The sequence below is a fragment of the Rhododendron vialii genome, chromosome 12a (assembly GCF_030253575.1).
Source record: "Rhododendron vialii isolate Sample 1 chromosome 12a, ASM3025357v1".
Taxonomy (NCBI): Eukaryota; Viridiplantae; Streptophyta; class Magnoliopsida; order Ericales; family Ericaceae; genus Rhododendron; species Rhododendron vialii.
Window position 1 is genome coordinate 22,417,993 of NC_080568.1, and position 25,294 is coordinate 22,443,286.

At 35.4% G+C, this 25,294-nt stretch overlaps 2 protein-coding genes across 2 annotated transcripts; both read left to right on the forward strand.

Moving 5' to 3' along the window:
- The first annotated feature begins 2,254 nt into the window (after positions 1 to 2,254).
- Positions 2,255 to 9,054, forward strand: LOC131309573 (uncharacterized). The gene is made up of 5 exons (XM_058336189.1): positions 2,255 to 2,684; positions 2,804 to 2,914; positions 3,002 to 3,309; positions 3,416 to 4,045; positions 8,692 to 9,054. The coding sequence occupies exons 1-5, from the start codon at positions 2,255 to 2,257 to the stop codon at positions 9,052 to 9,054; spliced, it is 1,842 nt and encodes a 613-aa protein (XP_058192172.1).
- A 9,338-nt stretch (positions 9,055 to 18,392) lies between these two features.
- Positions 18,393 to 24,096, forward strand: LOC131311084 (valerianol synthase TPS8-like). The gene is made up of 7 exons (XM_058338405.1): positions 18,393 to 18,524; positions 18,721 to 18,994; positions 19,604 to 19,976; positions 20,417 to 20,635; positions 22,012 to 22,153; positions 22,642 to 22,890; positions 23,421 to 24,096. Exons 1-7 carry the CDS (start codon positions 18,411 to 18,413, stop codon positions 23,709 to 23,711), a joined length of 1,662 nt encoding a protein of 553 aa, XP_058194388.1. The 5' UTR covers positions 18,393 to 18,410; the 3' UTR covers positions 23,712 to 24,096.
- The last annotated feature ends 1,198 nt before the right edge of the window (positions 24,097 to 25,294 follow it).

Below are 25,294 nucleotides of genomic sequence, written 5' to 3' on the forward strand. Positions count from 1 at the left end.
CTACGGCATCAAAAGGTGACATGCCCAATCTCGTGGGAGCTCTGTCCTGTCATACCGTATGCACTATTGTCGTCCATTTGAAGGAGTGTTCCAGTATTGTGTGGCCCTTATAGGCAACAGTATGATCTATCCTATGCCATTGAACCTAACACTATGTCATAAAGTAAGGTCTTGGTGTCACTAATGTTTTCAAAAGATAATGGTTGATGTACTGAAGATGTGCAGGAAAGCAGTCTAGTCTAGGAGGATTGACTAGGACAGATTTTGTGATGAGTCGCTCAAACAAGCCCGGACATGTCTGAACTAGTCTAGCCCCCAACAGTGAGCGGAATTGGCTCATCCTTCTCATGACTAGGATCAAGAATTGCCTTGTTTTTTCCTTTTCCAACCTACTATCATGTTTCTGTAACCAAATGTGTTACAAACTTAGCCACTGGAGACTTGGAGTACTGGTGGGAAGTATGCCCAAATATGTTACAAAACTTACAAATTGGAGGTAGCACTTGGTATTCAACACTAACCACAACTGATTCCCAAGCAACTGTGATTGAGCTTTCAGTGAATGGGTTCCTAAATTAGAAGATTTAGGACTGATTTGGTGGTAGAAGCAGTGACTATCCTTTGCTTCCTACGTAAAGTGTTGGAATCAATAGCTTTGAAACCCAGCCCATCAGCCATGTGAATGGAACCGTTGGTGGTGTCACTTGGAGTTGATTCCTTGGTTGATTTTCCAGCATCGCTAAGACGCTTGAATATTGCCTCGCGACCTTCCGCGCACATAGCTGCGCATTGCATTTCCACCGCTAGGTCATTGAAGAGACTGAGAATATGTGCCTTTCGATCCCCAAATAATCCATCCGCGAAGGATATAGCTCCATCTGCCATGGAACTAGATTAGGGAAATCCTAGAGAGAAGGAGGACCGTCTCTCTCTAGAACCCCATTCCTACTTTTTTTCTTTTTCGTTTTTTTAATTCTGTGCATTTTTCCAGTTTATGGATCTTGAATTCACTCGCCTTCTGGCCAGAATATGTACATCGTCCTTTCGTCTTTCAGAGATGTAGGAAACTAGGGAAGTGGGAAGCCTAGTGGAAAAAATGACAAGAAAATAATAATAATGATGCATGTCGCATTTCTAGCAATTGTGCATTGTCGATACTTAAAAGGAATTGGTGTTAGTAACATTTTCTTCTAACTAAGGTTCTCTCTAATTCTCTTACTTTTGTTTGCTGGCCTTTTTCATCTAATTTTTTCCTATCTTGTGTAGGATCTTCATTCTCAGCTGAAGGAACTAATTCCCGAACAGCAGGTATATTCAACTAAGTTTGGTATATGTATTGACAATAAAGGAATTGTGTAATTAATTTGTGTCCTGATCTCAATCAGACTTCTTTTTCACGTTCCCTCGAATTATGGAAGTTTTCTAGTTTGGTTGGTTACAAGAATTTAGGTCATTGTTATCCAAAAAAGAACTCGGGTCATTTTTTGCGGTCATTGATCACTTGACCTTGTCTTAATATAATTTTGCAACTGGAACATTTTTCTCTGTGAAGAACTGCCTAAGTGTCTGCCCACTTTTGTTGGTTTCGTGAATGTGTAAGTTGCTGGATTTCAACAGTGGAAGTTGCATTCTTTTTCTGGTTAATCTTAAATTGACTTTGGAGTCTTTGTTTTATTTATCTGACTGTAAGCACACTAGCAAAAAAGAAAACCATGGATTCCAAGTCAACCAAATTGGCATATAATATCTGTGAATATCTTTGATCATTGATATGGCTTCTTTGCATTTTATGGTCTAGGCATATTTGATTGATGAATTTCAGATTGTTTTCTTCATTATTGATCTTAAGTAGATTATTAGCCTAAGAATTTCAGAGCAAGTGAATAATATCTTCTGAGTTCTGCCCTTCATGAAATAGAATTTTGTGAACTGGAATAGTTAGATATGTAGCAACAACACAGAGCAAACTTAATAAAGCACTCCAATGTTTGATATACTACAAGAAAGTTTACACTATGCATGACACTATAGGAAAGGTGACACTATACTATTCAATTAACTACTGTTATTATTCTCCCATATAGGGATAGGGGGTTAGATGTGAGATTACTATGCAATTTTTATAAGACTTATACGTTTTCTGTGTAGCAACAAAATGTATTCTTATCTCTCTCATCCATGTTTCATTCTTATTGTGATTTATAACCAATACTATGACACGATATTAATTTCAGGTTTCTTTAAGTTAACTCCTATGGATAAGAGTTGGATTGAGATAAGGAATAGGCTAGACCCTACCTATATACAAGGGGTAGAAAAGTTCATAGAATTTGCTTATGATAAAAAGCATCCAGATTCAAAGATATATTGTCCTTGCAAGAAATGTGTGAACCTTATATTTGGGACAAGAAGTGGCGTGAAAGAACATTTAATTATAAATGGATTCAATACAAAGTATACAAGATGGACACTTGACGGAGAGTCTTTAGCTTCATCTAGTAGAAATGAATCGGATGCAAATCAAAGCTCTTATTTTCAAGATGATAAGATTGGTATGGTGCATGATGCATTTGGAGTTCCAAGGCAAGATGGTGGGATCAGAGATAGTGAAGGACTTGAATGTATGGGGTTAGGGCCCGATAAGGAGACTAAGAAATTTTTTAAGCTGCTTGAAGATGCACAACGTGAGTTGTACCCCAATTGTAAGACATTCACAGCTCTCTCTTTTACAACTCATTTGTTGCATATAAAAGTGCTTGGTGGTTGGACTGATACCTCATATGATATGCTAGTTGAGCTATAGAGAAAAGCATTTCAGTTCGTGAAACCTTACCCAAGTCGTTTGCTGAAGCAAAGAAGTTTAATGAGGCCTTAGGCTTTAGTTACGAAAAAATTGATGCGTGTCCCAAGGATTGTATGTTGTTTTGGAAAGATAAAAAGGGGCTGCGCAACTGCGAAAAATGTGGAACATCACGGTATAAAGAATCTACTGTCTTTTCAGATGATGGAATGGCCAAACTAACACAAATTCCTGCAAAACAAGTAAGACATTTTCCTTTAAAGCCAGCGCTTCAAAAGCTTTTCATGTCAAAGGAAACATCAAAACATATGAGATGGCATGCAGAGGGACGGACCAATGATGGTAAATGGAGGCACCCTGCTGATACACCTGCTTGGAAAACATTCAACGAAAAACACCCTGAATTTGCGAAAGACATTCGAAATGTGAGATTGGGATTAACAGCCGATGGTTTTAACCCGTTTAGAACAATGAGCATTATTCAGCACGTGGCCAGTCGTGTTGATGCCGTATAACTTGCCTCCATGGTTGTGCATGAAACAACCGTTTTTCATTTTGGCTTTGCTCATTGATGGTCCTCATGGTCTTGGAAATGATATTGATGTCTACTTGCAGCCTTTGATTGAGGAGTTAAAAGAATTGTGGACTGAAGGTGTGCTTACTTTTGATGCATCAACCCAACAAATGTTTCATATGCGAGCGACAATATTGATGGGAACTATAAATGATTTTCCAGCATTAGCGATGCTATCTGGTTGGAGCACAAAAGGAGCACTAGCTTGTCCTTCTTGCAATGTGGAAACTCAGTCTCTATGGTTGAAGAACTTTAGGAAGTATTGCTATATGGGCCATAGACGTTTCTTGGATCAAGGACATAACTTTCGGAAAGATGCCATATCTTTTGATGGAACTATTGAAACTAGAACAAGGCCACTTCATTTGTCAGGTGCTGATATTTTTAAACAAGTTCAATTCATTCAGAATAATTTTGGGAAGGGTGAAGAAAGGGGGAGAACTGCACCTAAAAAGAGACGAGTACATGCTGATGATGGAATAAGTGCCAACACTATGGAGCAAGGAGTAGAACATAATTGGAAAAAGAGAAGTATATTTTTTGACTTAGAGTATTGGGTGGATATTTTGATTCGCCACAATATTGACCTGATGCATACCGAGAAGAATGTATTGGAAAACATACTTGGGACACTACTCAATATTTTGGGGAAAACAAAGGACAATCTAAAGGCATGCAATACACTACAAGAAAAATGAAAATTGGTGATGAAAAAGTGGCGACGAAATTTAATTTTGTCACTAAATGAGTATATTTGTAACGCCCCGACTTTTCGGAAGCAATATAAAATAAAATTTTAAAAAAATTTGCTAAATAAATATAATTTTTCAAAATAAAGTTTAACTATTACAGTCACAAGATAAATTTGCTGATTCAAAATACATTAATTTCAGAGCTGACTCTAGGCTTGATACAAATCCGAAACATACTCGATCTTCGTTCCTGATATTCTTTCCGTGTTGAACTGCAACATCTTTGAATCCTCTTCATTGAATCCTGCGCCCACTGGCAAATTGATCGCCGAAGCAAACGATTTGCCAGGATACAAACGTATCCGTGAGTGATAAATCACCCAGAAGAATAATCCAACCCAACTACCCCCCTTATTTTACAGTTAGCAGGTAACAAGATAATATTGAGTCGAAGAAGTCAAACAAATATTCTCCACATAAGCCAGTTCATTACTATCCATAACCTAATGTGAAATCTAAGATCTCTCCGCGAGATCTTTCCTCCCCAACCGCTAGCTATGCCCTGTCCCATGAGCTCACTTTCTTTTGTTGTCGCGGATTGCACTTCAGTTATGTACCTAGCGTGTATCCCTCTCATTACAACAAAAGAAAGCTTATCATGCCCGAATCATAACTAGGGTTCGCTTATCTTATATACCACTTCACAATCATCACTGGGCTTACTTTGCCAGTATCAATACATCATTCATCATTGGGCTTACTTTGCCAATCATCATTCATCAATCAACACTGGGCTTACTTTGCCAGTTTCAAACCATCACATCCAACTCATCACATCTCAAAATCCCGCCTGCAGGCAATCTAAAAATAAAACTTTCCAATTTATCCATTATCTAGCATCGTCTAGATGAGTTCTATTTCGCAACACCATCCCATGTCTCTAGGGTCCAATCTAGCATTCAAATCAAGTATCGATGCAATATACAACAAATCAATAATAATTAAAACAATTAATAAACAATGTAATCACGCAACTTATTATGAACGGGCCGTTGCCCTTAATCTTGTATAGTCACAATGTCAATAATAAAGTAAGAGTTTTTAAAATAAATTAAAAGAAAATTTTTCTGGGCTTTTATTAATTAATTCTAAGATAATAGATTAATTAAAAACCAATAAAATACATTAATTAGATAAAAATATTGGAGTATTTATCATGACCTAAATAAGAGTCCTAAAGATCCTACGCAACCAGTGGAGTGTCAAAAGTTGGATTCGGAGGGTCACAGGATTTATTTAAATAAAGACGTTAAATAAAGTAACCAAAAGTGAAGTAAATAGATAATAAATAATTTACAGTTTAAAATATATTGCGGTTAACAAAATTTTATCTTCAGAATGTAGAGAGTCTAAATAAAATTATTTGGGCATTTATAATAAGGTTTATAAGGTCGTAAAGAATTTTTGATTGAAAACGTTATAGAAATAACAATAAATAGTAAATTAAATAAAAAAAAATATTAATTTAACAAGATATTATCTTTGAGATGCAAGGAGTCTAGGAAAAATTAGTTTGGGTGTTAAAACGTTGTTTAGAAGGTCGCAAAGATTTTTCGTTTGTAAACTTTGATAGAAACTAATAAATAATTAAATAAATAGATAATTAAATAAAAAAATATGATCTTAACAAGTTATGATCCTTGAGTTGTGAAAAGTCGAGGAAAAATAGTTCGGGCGTCATAAACGATGTTCGGAAGGTCGCAAAGTTGTTTCGAAACGTTTAAAACCAACTTAATCTATCAGATAAATTAAACTGATATAATTAATACGTTTTATACTAAGTTGGTATTATATTGTAAGAAAGTAATATCAAGTCAGTAGTTTTTCATAATAATAATATCAGACGGAATGTAAAATAAATATCAGAAAGGTCATCTTCTTCGCAAATAATTACAAATAAAGTGTCGGACTCAAAAATAATATCAATTTGGTGAATACGGCAGAAAACGCTCATTGAACTATATATTTTTTTGTTCGGGACATAGGGTTAAGCATATAAACACTTAATAACACTTAATATACTTAGAGAAGAGGTTGGATAGGATTATAATACCTTTAATCGGATCGAATTGATTTAAAAAAAACGAATCTTGAATTTTTGGAGAAGACAACTTCGGTTTTGGCGATCGGGGGACCTTGGGCTCGAATTGAATGATGCTTGGGGTTGAGGACTCGAATTGAATGATGCTTGGGGTTGAGGAAAGTGATTGGAATGATCAATTCGGGTCTCGGTTGGTCGGGGCTACGAAACCCACTTTTCTCTCTTTCTTTCTCTCTCTAGAACTCCATGGATTGAAACTTGGTTTTCTCTTATTTTTCTCTCTCTTTTGGACTGGTGGAGCGTGGGGAATATTGTGGTGTAAATTTCGTGGGTCAATGGGGTGTGGTATTTATAGGAGAATTTCGGTGGAAGAGAATAAGAGTGAATTTAATGGGGTTGGGTTCATGGGATTTGGAATGGACGAATTTGGCTTGGTTTTAGGGTTAGGGAGGAAATAGAGACTGAGTAGGAGACGGAGAGACGGAAAGAGTTTGAGGTGAGGGAGGAGAAGGAGTGTGCATGTACTCATGTATGTGTAGGAAAATTTAAAAAAAGAATGCATGTATATATTGTATGCATAATTATATTTAAAAAAAAATTGCATTAAGAAAAATAATTCTAATAATATTATATTTAGAAAAAAAAATTGGGTTAAAAATCCGGGTCGTTACAATATTTGGCGACGAAAAAATAAATTCGTCACCGTTTTGACAACTTCCGTGACGAAATAATTTTGTCACCAATTATACATGTTTAGCGACGAAAAAAATATTTTCGTCACCAAAAGTACCCATTTGGCGACGAAATACATTTTTCGTCACCAAAAGCTTAAAAAAGGTGACGAAATTATTTTTTGTCTCCAAAGATAATCATTTGGTGACAAAAAATATATTTCGTCGCTAAATGAAACCAATTTAGTAACGAAATATTTTTTTTGTCACCAAATGCTTAACTTTGGTGACGAAAAATAATTTCGTCACCATTTTAACGCTTTCAGGGACGAAAAATATATTTCGTCATCAAATGGGTACCTTTCGTGACGAAATTTATTAATTGTGCTTTGTCACTAAATGTATTTTGGACATAACTCTTTACTAAAAACTCCGATTGAGATAATTCAAATTGTGTTTGAACAATAACTCAATTGCCTACAACTTTCATGTTTATCAAAATTACTAATTTTAATGTTTAAAGGTTCAAAATTGCATTCAAAATATATTTTAATGTTAAACATATATGTTATATATTAGATATTTCAAATATTTACTGAAAAGTGTGTGCAGTGCAGTTGGTTAGAGCTTGCGCGAAAAACTCAAGAGACTCAGGTTCGAAACCTAGCAGGAGCAAGAAAGAATGATTTTTTTCCCATATGAAAACGTCTTTTGCAACGAAAATTTTCGTCACCGATGAGACTCATCAGTGACGAATTTTTTCGTCGCCAAAAGGAATAATTTATGACAAAAAATTTCGTCATCAAAAAGCACAATAAACGACGAAAAAAATTTCGTCACCAATTATTCACTTTTTGATGACGAAGTATTTTGTCATCAAAAGACACTATAGGTGACGAAAAATAGATTTCGTCACTAGGTAGGAATCCTCGACAACCTTTAGTCGACAAATTTTTTTTTGACACCTATATTATTTGTGACGAAAAACAAGCAATTTGTGACGATTTTCATTCGTCACCCAATGTGATTTTTCTTGTAGTGAATAGGAATGACAGGAAATCTTCTAGATAATGAAAACTGTTTTTGTTCTTTTTGTTTTGGAGTTCGCAACCAAAAGCATATTTTGGGTCTTTGTGTTGCTTTGGTTAGTATGATCTTCTGTTTTTGGAGATACACTTGCAATTGAAACTAATATTTTGACGCTTTGGGTTTGATTTTCACATTGGCATTCTATGCCTAGCATTGTTATTTTTTGTTGCTTTGAGATTGTCTTTTATGATGTCCAATTTGCTTATATACGGAATTTGCATTTTGGTTTTGGCAGTGGAACTTCAAATTGTTTTGGACAGTTATAATTTTGTATACAGGAAATGTGTTATCAAAAATGGTACTAGGTTAGGATAATTTGTTAATGAAAAAATTATGTATTAAAAATGAAAATCGGCAAAAAAAAAAAAAACTTTTAGCGGCGTTTTTCAAATGCCAGAAAAAGCAATGAAAAGAAAATACCAAGATATAAAAATGGCATTTTGAAAAATGCCGGTAAAAGTTATAAAAAAATACGGCACTAATAAAATACCGGTAATATTACCTTTTCCGGCATTTGCATCAAATGCCGTTAATAAATGTATATTCGGCAATTCTTTTCCCGGCATTTGACAAATGCCGGTAAAACTAGTAACAAACGCCGGTTTTATTTCCGACATTTGTACAAATGCCGTTTATATATTACCGACACTTACCTACACGGCATTTTTTATTTTCGTCAACAAATGCCGGGAATACTATTACCGGCATTAATTTTATCTTTACCGGCATTTATAAAATACCGCAAAAAGCTTAATTTGGCGTAGTGCGCAGTGTTTCCTGAACGAAGTGATCAGAAGACAATCTTAGGAAAGCACGTGAGATCATCATGTCTCAAGGTGGTGCCCACTCCTCCCTCTTCCGAAAACAAGAAACCAGCTACTTGCTGCAGCCTTGGGAATAAGATCAAGTTGGGGAGGCAGATTGAGACCGAAGCGGGAAACTGGTTCATGGAATTTCTTGAGAAAGCTTTGGAGACGGGTCTGAAGAAAACGAAGGGGAGAGTAGAGGGAGATGCGCAAAAAGTTCCTCAGTCGCTTATATTGAAGGTTATCAACTGGCCAACTGGGTGGAAGTCGAACAGTGTGATTCTAGCAAAAGGCCTGTGCATCCTAGAACGGCGCAGGTGACCGGAAGTTAAGGATCAAGATGAAGAATCCTTGAATGGGGGCAATATAATGTTAGGGTCATATTGTAGAAGAGATTGTGTTTAGTCAGAGGTGTGAAAAATTAATTTTGGCTTTCTTGCTATTGTTTAATTCTTTGGAGATCGATCATGGTGAAATTGTGTGATGTCAAACGGTTTGGAATTTTATCCATGTACTAAATCTTATTATACAGTAGGTTTCTATTGAGTGATAAGTTTATGTTGCTTAGATATTTGTTTCATCTTGAAATACAGCTTTGTCTGAGTACTTCATTATTGCAGCACCTCCATTCGGTATGGAAGTTTGTAAATGGATTTGACCAAATAAATGTTGTGTTTCCGTATGTTAGAAAAATTGAAGTGCTATAGATATGTTGGTATATCGTATCTATAGCAAAGATATTGCTCTTTTGTGCATTACGGCTCCGTTTGTTTCGATGTATTACAATATAAAATATTTTCCATGTAAAATATTTTTCCAAAAAATAAATTTCGAACTTTTATTTTTCGGTGTTTGGTTGGCGCTAAAAAATATTTTCAAAAATCAACAAAATTGGGGGGGGGGGGGGGGGGGGGGGGGGGGGGGGGGGGGGGAACTTAAACAGTGAAGAGATCTGAGATTATTGGAATTGAACTTGGGTTAGAACTGATGATCGAGGAAATTGAGCAGTGAAAATTGTAGTAGAAGGCAACGGGCTCATTTCGGAAAATAACTTACGGAAGATTTAAGAGTAAGTCATTTTCATCCAATTGATGGAAAATGTTTTACATGTAAAATGTTTTCTTCATTTTTTACACAATCAAACACCGGAAAATAGGTAAAACATTTTACCGGAAAACATTTTACGTCCAAACAAACGGAGCCGACATGTGACACATAAATCCAAGAATGACACGCACAAAAAAGAAGAAGAAGGTATGTTGGTATATCCAACTAGATCGCCTTTTCGTTAGATTCAAAATCTAACAAGCTGAAATCTAAATTTGCCTTTTCGTTGGAAGCCATTCTTGCAATTCCTCTCCCAGTAGTAGGTGTGACATGCACTTCAACTCGAGTGGCATCTATCAGGTCAAGTCTGGGTATTGTATAGCTCACAATTTGTATCTAACAAACTGGAAGCATCATTCAAACCGATCGAAGAAAGAAGTTTGGAAAGTTTAGCGGAAAATGAAGGTTCCGAACAAGATCATTATTATAAGTTTTTGGTGAAAACAGTTTAGCTACAAGGAGAAAAATCTTTTCAAGCGTTAAGTGTGCTTAATTAGCCCAAACAAAGGAAGAAGAAGAAGGGCGGCCATACTATTGTACTTGGGCTAGGTCAAGGATTGCCTTCAATGAACTGATCAGTCAACTGATCACCATTTCAAGCAAGGGTATTGCGCTGGTGTTCCAAAGTTTAAGTAACCTCTCTTTGTTGATCTCTTTGGTGAACAGTAACGAAATTTAGATTGTCTGTCAACCAAGTAAAAGATAAATCTTCATTGAAAGTCATCCTCTTGACAAATCAAACGTTTGGTTTTATTTTCTTGTGTTTAGTCAGTGGAGTAAAAACTTGTGGCTTTCTTGCTATTGTTTAATTCTTTGGAGATTATGGCGAAATTGTGTGATGTAAAATGGTTGTTTGGAATTTTATCCATGTACTAAATCGTATTATAGGCTTAAGCCCTATTCCACTAAGACTTTTATTTTTTAAGTACTTGATTCCCGCTTCACGAGACAGTCTTTTTAGAATTTAGATGTAAGTTAGTGTGTATAATATGCTACACGGTTTTTACCTTACTTCTGGTCTTTTTATTTTCTTTATTTGAATACTTGCCAGTCTTTTTCATCTATTTTTGTTTTGCTAATACGAGTCTTTTTAACCGTACTCCATATATTAACAGTAAATTTTATTTCTTGTTTTATTTAGGTTTGCGAATCTTTGAAAGTAGAGCATTTACAAACTTGGGATCAGGACAAAAGTGGAAAAGGACCTGATCAAAACATGGAAGGATTAAGGATTAGAAAAAAAAAACGTGGAAGGATTATGACCGGTTTTCTTCTTCTTCTTCTCCCTTCTGAAGCGGGTGCCGACACTACAAGAAAAATTCAATTGGGTGACGAATGAAAATCGTCACAAATTGCATGTTTTTCGTCACAAATAATATAGATAACGAAAAAAAATTTGTTGACTAAAGGTTGTCGAGAATTCCTACCTGGTGACGAAATCTATTTTTCGTCATCTATATAGTGCCTTTTGATGATGAAATATTTCGTCACCAAAAAGTGAATAATTGGTGACGAAATTTTTTTTCTCGCTTATTGTGCTTTTTGACGATGAAATTTTTTGTCATCAATCATTCCTTTTGGCAACGAAATAATGGGTCACATCGGTGACGAAATTTTTCGTTGCAAAAGATGTTCTCATATGGGAAAAGAAATACTTCTTTCTTGCTCCTGCCGGGTTTCGAACCCGAGTCCACTGAGTTTTTCGCACAAGGGACGACCAACTGCATTACACACATTTTTCAATAAATATTTGAAATATCTAATATATAACACATATGTTTAACATGAAAATATATTTCAAATGTAATTGTGAACCTTTAAACATTAAAATTAGCAATTTTGATAAACATGAAAGTTGCAGGCAATTGAGTTATTACTCAAACCCAATTTGAATTATCTCAATCGGAGATTTTAGTAAAGAGTTATGTCTGAAATACATTTAGTGACAAAGCGCAATTTATAAATTTCGTCACGAAAGGTACCTATTTGACGACGAAATATATTTTTCATTACTAGAAGCATTAAAATGGTGACGAAATTATTTTTCGTCACCGAAGTTAAGCATTTGGTGACGAAAAAATATTTCGTTAATAAATTGCTCTCATTTGGCGACAAAATATATTTTTTGTCACCAAATGATTATCTTTGGCGACGAAAAATAATTTTGTCACATTTTTTAAGTTTTCTGCGACGAAAAATGTATTTTGTCACCAAATGAGTACATTTGGTGACGAAAATATTTTTTTCGTCGCTAAACAGGTATAATTGGTGACGAAATTATTTCATTACGAAAGTTGTCAAAACAGAGACGAATTTATTTTTTCGTCGCTAAATATACTCATTTAGTGACAAAATTAAATTTCGTTGCCACTTTTTCGTCACCAATTTTCTTTTTTCTTGTAGTGTGACTACGGTGTGTGAACCTGAACGCAGCTTTTCGGTTTTCGTGCGCCGGATTTAAACAGCGCGTGCGATGTCCCTAATGGTCGGACGATGACCAGGGAAATTCTCTGGGATCCGTCTCATCGAGGCGAAACTAGCCCACTGCCCAAAATAAAGTTTCGAGCAACTGCGTTTTTTGACAGAAACCAAGCACAAGATTTATGTGCTTCTCTAGATTTGGGTACTCTAGGGGCAGCAGATCTATAATTTGTATGGAAAAACTACAAATTATTTACACTGTCACTCTCAACCTCTCATTATATCTTATGTGTGAATGGCTCTCTCAATGGCGGCCTTAAGATTCTTGGGCTTAAAACGAACTTGTAAAACTGGCCCTTATCTTTTCTTTTAAAAAAATAAAAATAAACTAACGTCAAAATATAGTTACTTGGTCCCTTTTTTTTTTTTTTTGTTTTTTTCATAATTCATTTCATTTTTCCAATTAAAAATAGTTTTTGCTCATTTTATGCAATGTGGTGTTCGGCTTGAGGCTCATCAAGTTTGCTTTGGTTCTTGGCTCCCCTCGCTGATCAAGTTAGATCTAGGAAGAAGGTAGGTTAAGGGTTAGGGTGAAACTGTATATCATTAGGTTATTTTCCTTCTTTTATAGACCTCATCTTACTTGGCCACCAAGTAAGCACGTGCAAGGCACGCTCGGATAACCACCTCAGGTGACGTTACATATGACACACAGGATAAGGCAGTTACGGATCAAGCATATGGCTTGAACTGGCTGCAATGATGATTTACGTGCTGTAACCGTGCCTACGTCAAGATGACATACATGGCCGAGCAGCTCGAGTGCACGGGGACAAGACTTAACTTCTAATGTCACACCCTAAATTCGGGATCTTGACCAGCTGTGAACCATGTAACAATCATGGAATACGAAGCCTAATTAAAATTATTTTAACAACTTGAAACAAATAAAATATAGACATTTTATTAAAGTAAATTGTGCAAACCCAAAATCCAATATTTTTGTTAGGCAAAATGACACAATATCCGACATTCTCCAACTCAAAATTTCACATTGAAACTGTCAATAAATATAAGTGCACAAGTTGTTTGACACGACAAAAGAAATAAAAATGAAAATGCCTTTTACGTCCAAACTACAGATCCCGACAATAATTCAGTGTACTGAAAAACCATATGTGTGTGAATAATAATTCAATGTACTGTAGCTAGTCAAATGATGCTTAAACGTATGGTACAAGTAATAATTTCCACCGTGCACGCACCTCTCTCTCTGTCTCTCTCTGAACTACAAGAAAGAAAATTAACCTATAAAGACAAAAAAGAGATTAGTAAAATAGTAGGATTAGAACTTCTGGAAGCCAACTAGAAGAGTAGTAAAACCACGTGAGTACCTCCGGCTGCCGCAGCCCAAACTTGTCATTTCAGCGTTGAAATAAAGTAACCCTAGTCCTCATTATGTATAAGAAATAGAGGGTCCGGTAATTAAATACACTTTCACACCCGAGTTTAATAGTTAAGTACAACCCAAGTAAACTAACCGGCCCAATGATACAACACATACTCACGTATACTCAGAGCCGGCCCAAGAGTTTTGAGTGCTCAAGGCGAAATTCAAAAAAGTGTGCCCTTAAAACACAACAATTTTTACAGCAATGATCAAAATACGAGAAAGCTAATCTAATATAAAATTTCGACTAATTATTACTACATACGAACACAAATTAAATACAAAGTCTTCAAGATCTCACATAAATGATCTGAGTTGTTTAATTTGTTCAAAATATTTTTTGAAGGGTTTCTAGGAAATCATTTCAGCCGGATATCAGTAAGTACTTGATCTTTGCATTTTTTTTTTGTCTCTACTTGTATAGACCAAAAAAACATCGTATAGATCAAGCACTTACTGATGTCTGAGTGAATTGATTTTTATAGGGACCCTTCAAAAAATGTTGTGAACAAATTGCAAGGTTCACAATATTTGTGTGGGCCCTCAAAATAAGTCTCATACAAGGAGGTGTACAAGTGGCGTACCCATACCAATTTTGTCAGAACAATATACTGCTGGGATGGTGGGATTATTAAAATGTAAGGACTTTTTTTTTGTCTTCTTTCAATTTTTTTTCGTATTTGTGAGTTTTGCATCAAATTTTTGTAACTTATTGATTTGTTTCGGCGAGATGAATCAAAAAAACAAAAAATTTGGATTGAAACTCGTAATTTTTTTAAAAAATACAAAAATATAAGTCAAAAAGTTGTATTTTTTACTTATTATTGTATTTTATAAAAAAAATTATGAATTTCGATCAATTTTTTTTTTACTTTTTCAATCCCTCTCATTGAGATGAATCAATAAGTCACAAGAGTTGAATGCAAAACTAAAAAATATGGAAAAAATAATTGAATAGAAAAAATAATAAGTTAGTTCTAACTTTTTAATCAAAACCTACCAAACCAACCATAGTACACTATGTTAATTCTAACTCCACGCTCACTTACACACCCATTTACATATCCTCACTCACAATAGAAGTGGGGCTCACACACACTGGGTGTATAGTGTGTGCAGATTATACCCCTATTATGAGTGAGGATGTGCAAATGAGTGTGTGTTTGGGTGTGGAGGTAGAATGATTGTTCCTTTTTTGCTTTTTACCACAGTAGTAATAGCTGTGCACATGTTTTTCCAAGGCAACCAAAGGCAATAGCTGAGCTGTCACCTGTTGATTGGTTGGCTGGCAAAGATGGTTTTCCATGTGAGCCGGACATATTCTCATGGAAAAAACGTGCCAAAGGCGCAGAGCATTGGTTTTCTTGTTTTCTTCAAAAATGGACCAATTAGTTCTCTGATTTACAAAAATATCACCGAGTTTTTGGGTCATCTGAGTTTTTGGGCTTTTATTTGCATGTTGGATTGGCATTTTTTATGGTATAGGGCTATAAAAGAGTTCTATTCAAACCCAAATACAAAAAAAAATTTGAGTGCCCCAAAAATTGAATATTTTTAGGATGCCCAAGGCCCAGGCCTCTTGGGCCTTGGGGTTGGGCCGGCCCTGCGTATACTCATTCAAACTAGTTTAATATTATCTAGCAAATCAAATTATAAGTTATTCAAGTTTATATGAATTTTTGAAATAAATGTCGTAAATAACAATCAACATCCTTTTTTGTATTAGAAAGAAGTTCGGAAAAGAAAAATAGAAGATTTAATTATTTGCATCAAAATAATAATTATTTTTTATTGAAAAAGTGGGATATCACAAATAATTCGCTCAGGGCATCAGGAGCCCAACCTAGCTTGGAGCAACCGAGCCACATGACGATGGGACCCCGAGCTGTGGGTACATTGGATGGAGCTCTGCGATGACCCAAACAGGCTGATGTGAATGCGCCAAGTGGTTCTTGGCTTGGGGATGGTTGGAGTCCTATTCTGGGGCCACTACATGCACCAATCAAACAAATATACCTTAGGAATTGTGAGTATGTGAGAAGAAAAAATTATTCTTATGCAAAAGGAATTAAAAGAGAGAACCCTAGGACTTGAATCATGTGTCTATTGGATAGTAAAACTAAATTTTTTCGTTGGATTGTGATTGTGTGAGAGGAAAAAATTGTTTTTATGCAGAAGGAAAAGAGAGAACCCTAGGACTTGAATCATGCACCAGTTGAATAGTAAAACTATGCTTTTTCATTAGACTAGCTAGCTCGTATGTTGTATAAAATTAGCTTAAATGTATACACTACATATACCTGGCTATACCTATCTAGTGCCCTAAGTTTGAGTGAAAATTCAGGAGATTAATGCCTTGTTCGATTCCCTTTTGGGAAATTTTTGAGTTTGATTTTTGGGACAATGAGTGAAAAGAGAAATTAGGGTAATAATTGAAGATAATGATAATGATCGAAGAGAGATAGAGAGAGAAATAAGAGTAATGATTGAAGATAGGAGTAATGATTGGTGAGAAAAATGAGAGTAATGATAGGAAATAGAGGTAATGAGTAGAGAGATAAATTAGGGTAATAATTGAAGATAAGGGTAATGAGCGAAGAGAGAGAGAGAGAAATGAGTGTATTGATTGGAGATATTGGTAATGAGTAGAGAGAGAAATGAGAGTAATGATAGAATATATGGGTAATAAGTGGAGAGAAAAATGAGAGTAATAATTAAAAGTAAGAGAACGAATGTTTTTTGAGTTGGATTTTTTTTTTCCAAGTTTGCAACCAAATAAGGGCTTAAGTCTTCAGCTCGTGGCCTTCCATGGCTCCCCCTGATTTCTAATGAATTATTATAGGCTTGAAACAAGCACGTCCCCGGCATTTTGAGGGTCAGAGGCGATTTTCAAGGTTGGCTTGTTGGAACCCTTAACATAAGATAGAACAAAATAAGTAGTAAATCAATCTAAAAATTCAAAAAAAAAAAGAATACATATAACGAGGTAGATAAAATTTCCGAAAGCAGTAATCATTGATTAATGTGACTGTATCAGTTTAATATCACTCTTCTTCTTGTATTTTTTAGCGACAACACTAGCAATTACGCTTGCATAACGTGCTTATTTTTTGTACACCCTATTAACTTTGGAGCACATACTTAATTTTACCAAAAATAAATATTCCCTCCGTCCGGATTTAATAGTCTTTTTTTTTGGAGTTCGTGCCATTTTTCAATCGATTATAGCTTTCAATTTATAATATTTTACGTAATTTCAAAAATATTGTATTATAGAACTAATCGAGATTTATCAAACAAAATACTTATGCGATATGAAATATATTACGGATTCAAAGATATAACACGTTTTTTAACCGGTTAGAATAAAATTAAAAACAATTAAATTCTGACGTAAGGAGTAAATTGTTAGAGAAGCTTAAGGCACAAGACTTCCTCACTTTCCCAGAAGGACGGGCCTGGCCAGGGAGACCCCGTTCTCAATTCCCATGCATGCATGCCAGACATGCCTTCAAATCCATGGACATGGAGACTGAGAAGATCCAAGTCAAGGGCTGCTGGAAGTGGGACGTAAAGTATCAAACATGGGTTAACATGCAACAGTACGTTCAACATTTTAACCGTGCGACATCTGTTTCTTTAAAAAAAAAATTATTGATAATTGTTGTCATTTTTTTTTGTCGTCATTTAATTCATTAATTAATTAAGCTTTATCTGGTGGAGGCTGTTAGGAACATGTTTGAAAGATTGAATCTTACATCGGATAAATAGAAAAAGGGTTGGACTTTAATATACAATTAGATGTCTCATCACTTACAAAGCTTGGCCTTTTAAGTGGATATGAGTCATTCAATATATATTGAGTTCAAGTGATGTGGTGCGGACTCCGTGGATACTCCCCAATGGATTCTGCCTTGGTGCACAAAGAAGACCTCAGGTGGATTAGGCTCCTAACAAGTGGTATCAGAGCCGATGGTTGACGATCTTTGGGCGGACTCAAACCGATTTGTTGGGCTTGCATGGAGACTCTCAATGGCGCGAGAAAAATCCAAGGTGGCTCTCGATGGAGCAAGGATGTAGGCAGAGCGCTGCATGGAGGCTCTCGATGGAGTGAAGGGGTTGGTTCTCGATCGATGGAGTGGGTGCGATGAAGTCCAAGGTTAAATCGGTGTTGGAGAGTAAAAAGATCATGGATCAAGGGGGAGTCATTTGGATCAAATCGAGGGGGAGCTAAGGCCAAATGCATGGTTCACACATGAGGGGGAGATTGTTAGAAACATGTGTAAAAGGTTGAGCCCTACATCAGATAAATAAAAAAAGGGTTGGACCTCAATATACAATTAGATGGCTCACCACTTACAAAGACTAAGCATTTTAAGTGTATATGAGTCATTCAATGTATATTGAGTCCAGGTGATGTGGTGCGGACTCTGTAGATACTCCCCAACGGATTGGACCTTAGTGCACACAGAAGACCTCAGGCAGATCAGACTCCTAACAGAGGCTGGTTGGGTTTCATCCTATTTAAGGAGAGTTGGCCCGAATCATTTGACAAACTATCAAGCTGTGTTGTTCTATCAGAGAGAGAGCTTTTTGAGCCTTCTCTCTCTTAGTAAAAGGACTTAGCGATTTTAGCTTGAATAATCGTTCGCGTAAAGTGTATTGATAATTTATTTTTTTCTTCTTAATTTCACCGACAATGGACCATCTTTCTCTGGAAAAGCCTACAATACCCGACACTCTTCGCCCCTTAGGGAACTTTCCCCCCAGTTTATGGGGAGATCGATTTTCCTCATTCACTTTAGATACCCAGGTATTTAATTAATATACTCCCTCTGTCTCATTTTCATTGTCCATTATTCTGTATGTCTCTTTTATGCCTTTTGTCTATATCTTTTAGCGTGGATCTTGAAAAATATACAATATAGATCTTATTTGATAGATCTCGATTAGTGTTATATATAGCTATATATGATGCATTTTTGACATAGCTATATATGATGATGCAGTTACTAGAAAAATACAATAAAGAGGTTGAAGTATTGAAGGAAGAAGTGAAGGATATGCTAGTACTAGATCACCATGTTGGAGCAGAGAAGATGGTTCTGATCGATGCACTTGAACGCCTTGGTGTTTCCTACCTCTTCCAGAAAGAGATTGAAGAGCTTTTGGAGAACATGTTTCCAAAGTTTGAGGAATATAGTCATGTTTTCCATGATAATTTGTTCATGGTGTCACTTCACTTTCGAGTGTTTAGGCAACATGGCTATGACTTGTCTTCTGGTAATTAAGTGCCCTTTTTACTATTTAACGCTGATAAACTTTTGTGCTTAAATCAGAACACAGATACGTTTGGAGTCGTCCGATGCATATCATGAGCTAAACTCCCCCATTATTTTGTGAGACCAACTTGTATAAGACTATTCTGTCATATCTGTGAAAGTCTGCGCAACGTAGCATCATTATTCAAATTAAGGGGTAGTTCTAGCTAGACTCCAACCTCCATACGTAAAAGTGGTTTATTACTCATCATAATAAAAACACCATGCAAATTTTCTCGAGTCAATTTGAAAAGTTTCTCAAATCACTGTCTGAAAAACGATCCAATGCCATATAGTATTAAGTTTCTTAAAGCTAAAAACCATTTTTTGGAACAGATTTTTGTACAAAATAATGTGGCATTTTTTCCAGATCCCTTCATTCAAGCCCAAACTTTTAACGTTGTAGCTAACTTCTAAAAAATGACGCTGCCTTATTATTTTTTATGAGATCAATTATTTAAGAACTTTCATTTGTAAATCACTCTTTATTACATTACAGACTTAGTTTTTTGGAAGTTAAAATAATTAATATCATATGGACATGGTGTGGCTCACGTGAATATTATATCAGATGCCTTTGAAAGATTCAAAGACAGTAATGGCGAGTTCAAGGAAACCATAAGCAGTGATGTGATAGGTATGTTAAGCCTATATGAAGCTACTTTTTTGAAGACTCATGGAGAAGATATACTCGACAAGGCCTTTTGTTTTACAAAAGCTGGCCTTGAGTCCTTAAAACCACATTTAAGCTCAAATTTGGCAGAACAAGTGACCCATGCCCTGTACCAACCACTCCAAAGGGGAATTCCAAGAGTTGAAGCTAGGCATTACATTTCTGTTTATGAAAAGGATGCTTCTAGGAATGAAAAGCTATTGAGGCTTGCAAAGATTGATTTCAATCGGGTACAGATGTTACACAAGGAAGAACTTTGCCACATCTCCAGGTAATTAAGATTCCACGTGTGCTTATTAAAAGAGAATATGTTGTGTGTGTGTACATGTTATATATATTTGGCAATGACACTGGTTAATCTAATTCCCGTTCAATCTGTTTTTCTTAAACGAAAAATAGAAATAACATATCAAGAAACATGAACGATGAAATTGTGAACAATAAAAGATTACAACATTGAGAGAGCTTTGAAGAGTACGAGGATGTACTCTTCAAGTGCGGTTGTTAGCAAAGATTCAACCTACTCCACAGCTTCACATTTTTAGATAAACAAAAAAACAACAAAAGCATGCAAATAAAAGTACAAAGAAGCTAAAAAGCTCAGTTTTTGGTAAACGAAATTATTTTTTTAATTGGGGTGTACCATGGGCTTCTCGTAAGTTTTTTTTTTGGTAACTCATATTTGTAACCATTGTACTTCCATGTATTTAGGTGGTGGAAAGAGTGGGATCTACGGTCACATATTCCTTATGTGAGGGACAGAGCAGTGGAGTGCTTTTTCTATTCTACAGCAGTTTGTTTCGAACCGCAATACTTTCTTGCCCGTTTGGTTCTCACAAAAACTATGATAATGATATCTGTTCTAGATGATACCTACGATGCTTATGGCACCTATGAAGAACTCAAATGTTTCACAAACGCAGTGCAGAGGTACTATTGCTAGCTATAAAGACAAAATTAAAAAATTCCAATTTTTTTAAAAATTCTTTTCGGATCCATTTTGATGACTCAGTTTGCCTATTTTCGGATTGTTTCCAGATCCACCTTGATGATCCAAAGGGTTTAGATCTTAGAGCTATTTGAGGACATCAACCACGTCAAAAACCATGGTTATCATATACCAATTTGATCATAGTGCATTTATCTTTAGAAAAAGATTGCAACACCGGATTAGAACCCATTCTTATTTCAAATTAAACATGTTTCAAATATATATCAATCGTTACTTGATCAACGTGATTTTTCACGCGATTGATGTTTTTTGACAAGCTCTAAAATATGAAGGATTTTTAGATCATCTAAGTGGGACCTTAGAAATTCTCGAAAATAGGCAAACTGGACCGGCCGTTCAATCCATTTGTATGCACTCGATAGGATCCTTTTTTCTTTCCCTATACAAAAAAGCAAGCCACACATCCAAGTTTACACGTTCTTACGTTCTATCTTCCAAGCGCTTGTGGGACCCCTAAATAGTATTTTGAGTGTTTCTATCACTTATGAAGATGAAAGAATGGATGTAAACTTTGGAACATTTATGTCTAGTATTGCTCTTCCCTTGAATATAGGAGGTATGATTATGTCACATCAAGTGCTCATGTGCAGGGATTGAGCCAAAATTTTACCTTAGTGGTGGGGCCATAATATGCATGTCTATCGACTTCAAAAAAAATTAAAATAGCATATTGAAAACTATAATCCACGATGTTTGTCATATCCAACACAATACCAAGACAGTGTAATTTTAATTTAATCTATCTACTAAAATGAGGTATTTTGAATTGAAATACTTTTTCGTATCGTTAAAAGTATTGATGATAGAATCGACATCAAAACTTTTAACAATGTGCTTCTCTATGTATGAGACCTTCTCGACTTTGAAGAAAATTTATTTGCAAATTTCGACGCCATTCAATCACAGCCTTTGATACTTAATTTGCTACATTTCTTTTATGTTTGCATTTAGAGGTCTTCTCTGTTTGTCTTTTCCCATAGAGTTTACATAAAAACAAATTGTGAAGTTTGATTTTTCTTAATTTAAACCTCATATTTCATAATATTCACTTGGCCCGTTGAATTTGGTTTTGGACTATTTTTTTGTCCTCCTTTAATTTATAGGAAAAAAAACTAGAGGATTAAAGACTTCCTATCCTATATAACAAAATAATGAAAAAATTTAGTGGTGGCTGGCTTATGTAGTTTGAGGATAAAATAATTTTTTCAATGTAGTAAATAGTATGTTTTGAAATTGTTGTTGTGGCGGCTGCCTTAACTTGTCCCCCTCTGACTCCATCTTTCTCCTATGTTAGGTGGGACATGAATGCTATTGATCAACTCCCTAACTACATGAAGCCAATCTACAAGGCTCTCCTAAGCGTTCATGATGAATTTTACCAGGAGATCATGGCAAAGAAAGAAATAAACTACAGCGTCCAATATTTAGAAGAAGCGGTATGGCAACTTAAATACTTCTTCAAATACTTCTCACTATTATTTTTTTTTTATTTTGCTAATTTTATGAGAAAATAATGTTCTTTCATAAATATTTTACAAAGTTTTCACATAAATGAAATTGAAATGGTAGTTTTGTCTTTAACTGGCAACTTGATAGTTTCTTTTAGAGGAACTCATTCATGATGATAACGAAGCTAGCTGCACAAGCATATTTTTTTCCGAATCCAAATCAAAACAATCATAATTAAAAGTTGCAAGTTTCTAACACAATAAGTAAATTACAAAACTATGGAACGTGCATAACTCAAGCGATTGACACATATAGAGATGAATAAAAAAAAAAAAAACTAATGAGTAAAATTACACACAATTAATGTTCAAGATTATGCTTGAGTTATGTTTCTTATTTTATTATAGTTCATTTTAACTCAAGTGATTGACACATTCTTCTTGATTTTCACTTTCTCTATGTTCATTCAAATCAGTACAAAGAAGTAGTAAGATGCTACGACGTTGAGACCGAGTGGTTAAAGAAAGGATATGTGCAAAAGATGGAAGAGTATTTGGCCAATGCTTTAGTAACCATCACTTCTCCATTGCTCACAACAGCGGCATTTGTAGGGATGGGAGAGATTGCAACCCTTGAGGCATTCCAATGGTTACAATCTCAACCTCGAATCCTCATGGCTTGCTCAACAATATTCCGAGTCATCAATGACATACAGAGCTGCAAGGTAATTAGTACAATATACTGTTAATTCTGTTTGACGTTTTTGCATTTTGGTTTGAAACTGCATTCTCAGACTGAATCTTGTAATCCTGGTTTTAACTGCAAAGAAGGCAGTTCCATTTAACAGTACAACGAGTTTAGATCTTTCAATGATCTGATCAAAACAATATATTTAAAAATCCAACTCCTTGGCATGCCTAGTTGACAAAACTGGTTTCCATTGGGTTTGATTTGGCCTGATTGTTTTACCTTAAAGCACCTTTTATCACATGATTATTGGAAAATTGATGTTAGCTTTGATTTATGTTAACAGCAAATTTTGGGGTCTATGCAAAGATGTTATGAAGATATTTTCTAAAATTTAATAAAACTAAAAACTGCAAACAATTAAGGGATACGTGTCACTCACACGACTCCCTTTACATAAAGTTATTCTGCAATACTGATAGGTGAAACATTGACATATGGTGGATGCTCACACATGGTCATCATTTATCTAACAATTGTTTTTGTAATTTTTTTAAACAATTGAAGACAGAAGATGAGAGAAGCCACGTGGCTACTGGAGTTGAGTGCTACATGAAGCAACATGGTGTTTCAAGGCCGGAAGCCATTAGTGATTTGTTGAAAATAATTGAGAATGCATGGATCGACATCAATGAAGAGATGATGAGACAAACTATGATATCTAGAGATCTTGTCATTCGAATTCTCAACTTTGCATGCCTTTACGGTGTGGTATACAAGTATAGTGATGGCTATACTCAACCAAAATGTGCCAAAGACTCCATCATTGCACTGTACGAAGATTCAATCTCCATATGATCAAGCATTGATAATTTGGTGTTTGTTTCCAAATTCAAATGGGAAATAAATAAGTGGATGTTGGGATTTCAATTTGTACTCTATGTCCAAGAGCAATTGTGATGCAGAATGGAAATCGAAATAATTTAATAAATAGCATTCTCTAGTTTTCCTTATTTTGATTTTAGTAATTTTGTTAGGGAATTTCAATTTTAAGAATAAGAATTCTAAGAAGTATTTAGTTTCCTATGCTTGGTCAAGAAGAATAAGGATTGATTTTATCCCATATGTTTTATTTCCTTTTCAGTATTTTAGTACTGCTCTACTATAAATTGAGAAGTAAGCCTTCTGGCAAATTGTTTGCTTTTTTGATGATTATTAATGAAAATTGAGAGTTTTCTCTATTCGTGTTTGTGTTTCAAAATGAGAATCTTTAGCATAAACAAGTTCATGATCTCTTATTGCAACTAGTTTCGTAAAAGGAAGATGTGTTGCATCAAATTGCAATGCTCCCTATTAAGGAGTTCCACTATGGTTTTCACTTATGGGAATATTATTGATGAGGAGGAAGCATTGGCCTTAAAGTAGTTCGAAACTTCATTTTTTGTATTAGCGTCTTCATCAGTATTATTCCTGATTGGTCTTAAAATCAATCTCACATCACACATGGGATTGATTTTAAGGCGTGTTACCATCAGAACAACTAGAAACAAGTAATCCTAACTACATTGGCAACCAATAGTATGCCACTCGGTATCCAAAAATGCAAAGCACAGATGCCGATGAGTAAGCCTAAACTGTAGGTTAAAATCCAATCCTTACGAGGTGTTTGGATGGTGCTTGACCGATTTTCTAGTCCTAAAATAATGGGTTGCCCCAAGCGTAGGGCGGAGACCGATGTAGCACAATATCCGGTAAGACCAGAGTCGAATCCACAAAGACGGTGATGTGTGCTAACTAAAAATTCGGGTTGTTATAATTTAAATGGGCTCTTAGATAGCCACCCCTTATCGATTGGATGAAATTAACTAAAAGCTAGGAAAATATTTATCCTTTTCAAATAATTAAAAAGAAGGTACGGTCGTAGGGTTCAAAGCACTCGCAACCGGCCCAGACTCATCTGCTTCAATCGGTGTTCTTTAAAACGTTTGATTTAAGGCTGAAAAAGATACCCCGAAAGATGCGAACCCTTATGGTCGCCGTTTACCCATGCGCAGCGAAAAATGAGTTTTGGACCCCCATTCTCCCATTCATATGGACTCCGACAATGCCCAGATTCGTCTACGGGAAGTATTTTACCAATCTAAAATTATTTTTTAAACATTCTTTATTTCGAAAAGGAGCAGAACGCATCCAATCCGGCTACGGTATGCTAATCACCCCGCGACTCTACCCGACGACTACTCACTAATCATTGCACAAGAAACAGAAGAAACCTTAGAATGAAACATGTTACAGCCCTGATTTTCAGTCAATAAAAATTTCGTTAAATATTTGAATTTTTCTTTTAATTACTTAGATTGCTTTTAATATTTCCTTTTAAATTTTCATAATTTGTCGTAATTACACTTTAACCCTTCAAAGATCGTTTCTTGACTTTTAAG

What these genes read in the sequence shown, in the direction of transcription:
- LOC131311084 (XM_058338405.1), top strand. Translation starts at nt 18,411, where the DNA reads ATGGACCATCTTTCTCTGGAAAAGCCTACAATACCCGACACTCTTCGC. An exon ending in TGGCTATGACTTGTCTTCTG is followed by an intron (nt 18,995 to 19,603) that starts GTAATTAAGTGC and finishes ATATTATATCAG; the next exon opens with ATGCCTTTGAAAGATTCAAA. An exon ending in ATGACATACAGAGCTGCAAG is followed by an intron (nt 22,891 to 23,420) that starts GTAATTAGTACA and finishes AAACAATTGAAG; the next exon opens with ACAGAAGATGAGAGAAGCCA.
- LOC131309573 (XM_058336189.1), top strand. Translation starts at nt 2,255, where the DNA reads ATGGATAAGAGTTGGATTGAGATAAGGAATAGGCTAGACCCTACCTAT. An exon ending in GCTGCTTGAAGATGCACAAC is followed by an intron (nt 2,685 to 2,803) that starts GTGAGTTGTACC and finishes GTTGAGCTATAG; the next exon opens with AGAAAAGCATTTCAGTTCGT. An exon ending in TGATGCGTGTCCCAAGGATT is followed by an intron (nt 2,915 to 3,001) that starts GTATGTTGTTTT and finishes CTGTCTTTTCAG; the next exon opens with ATGATGGAATGGCCAAACTA.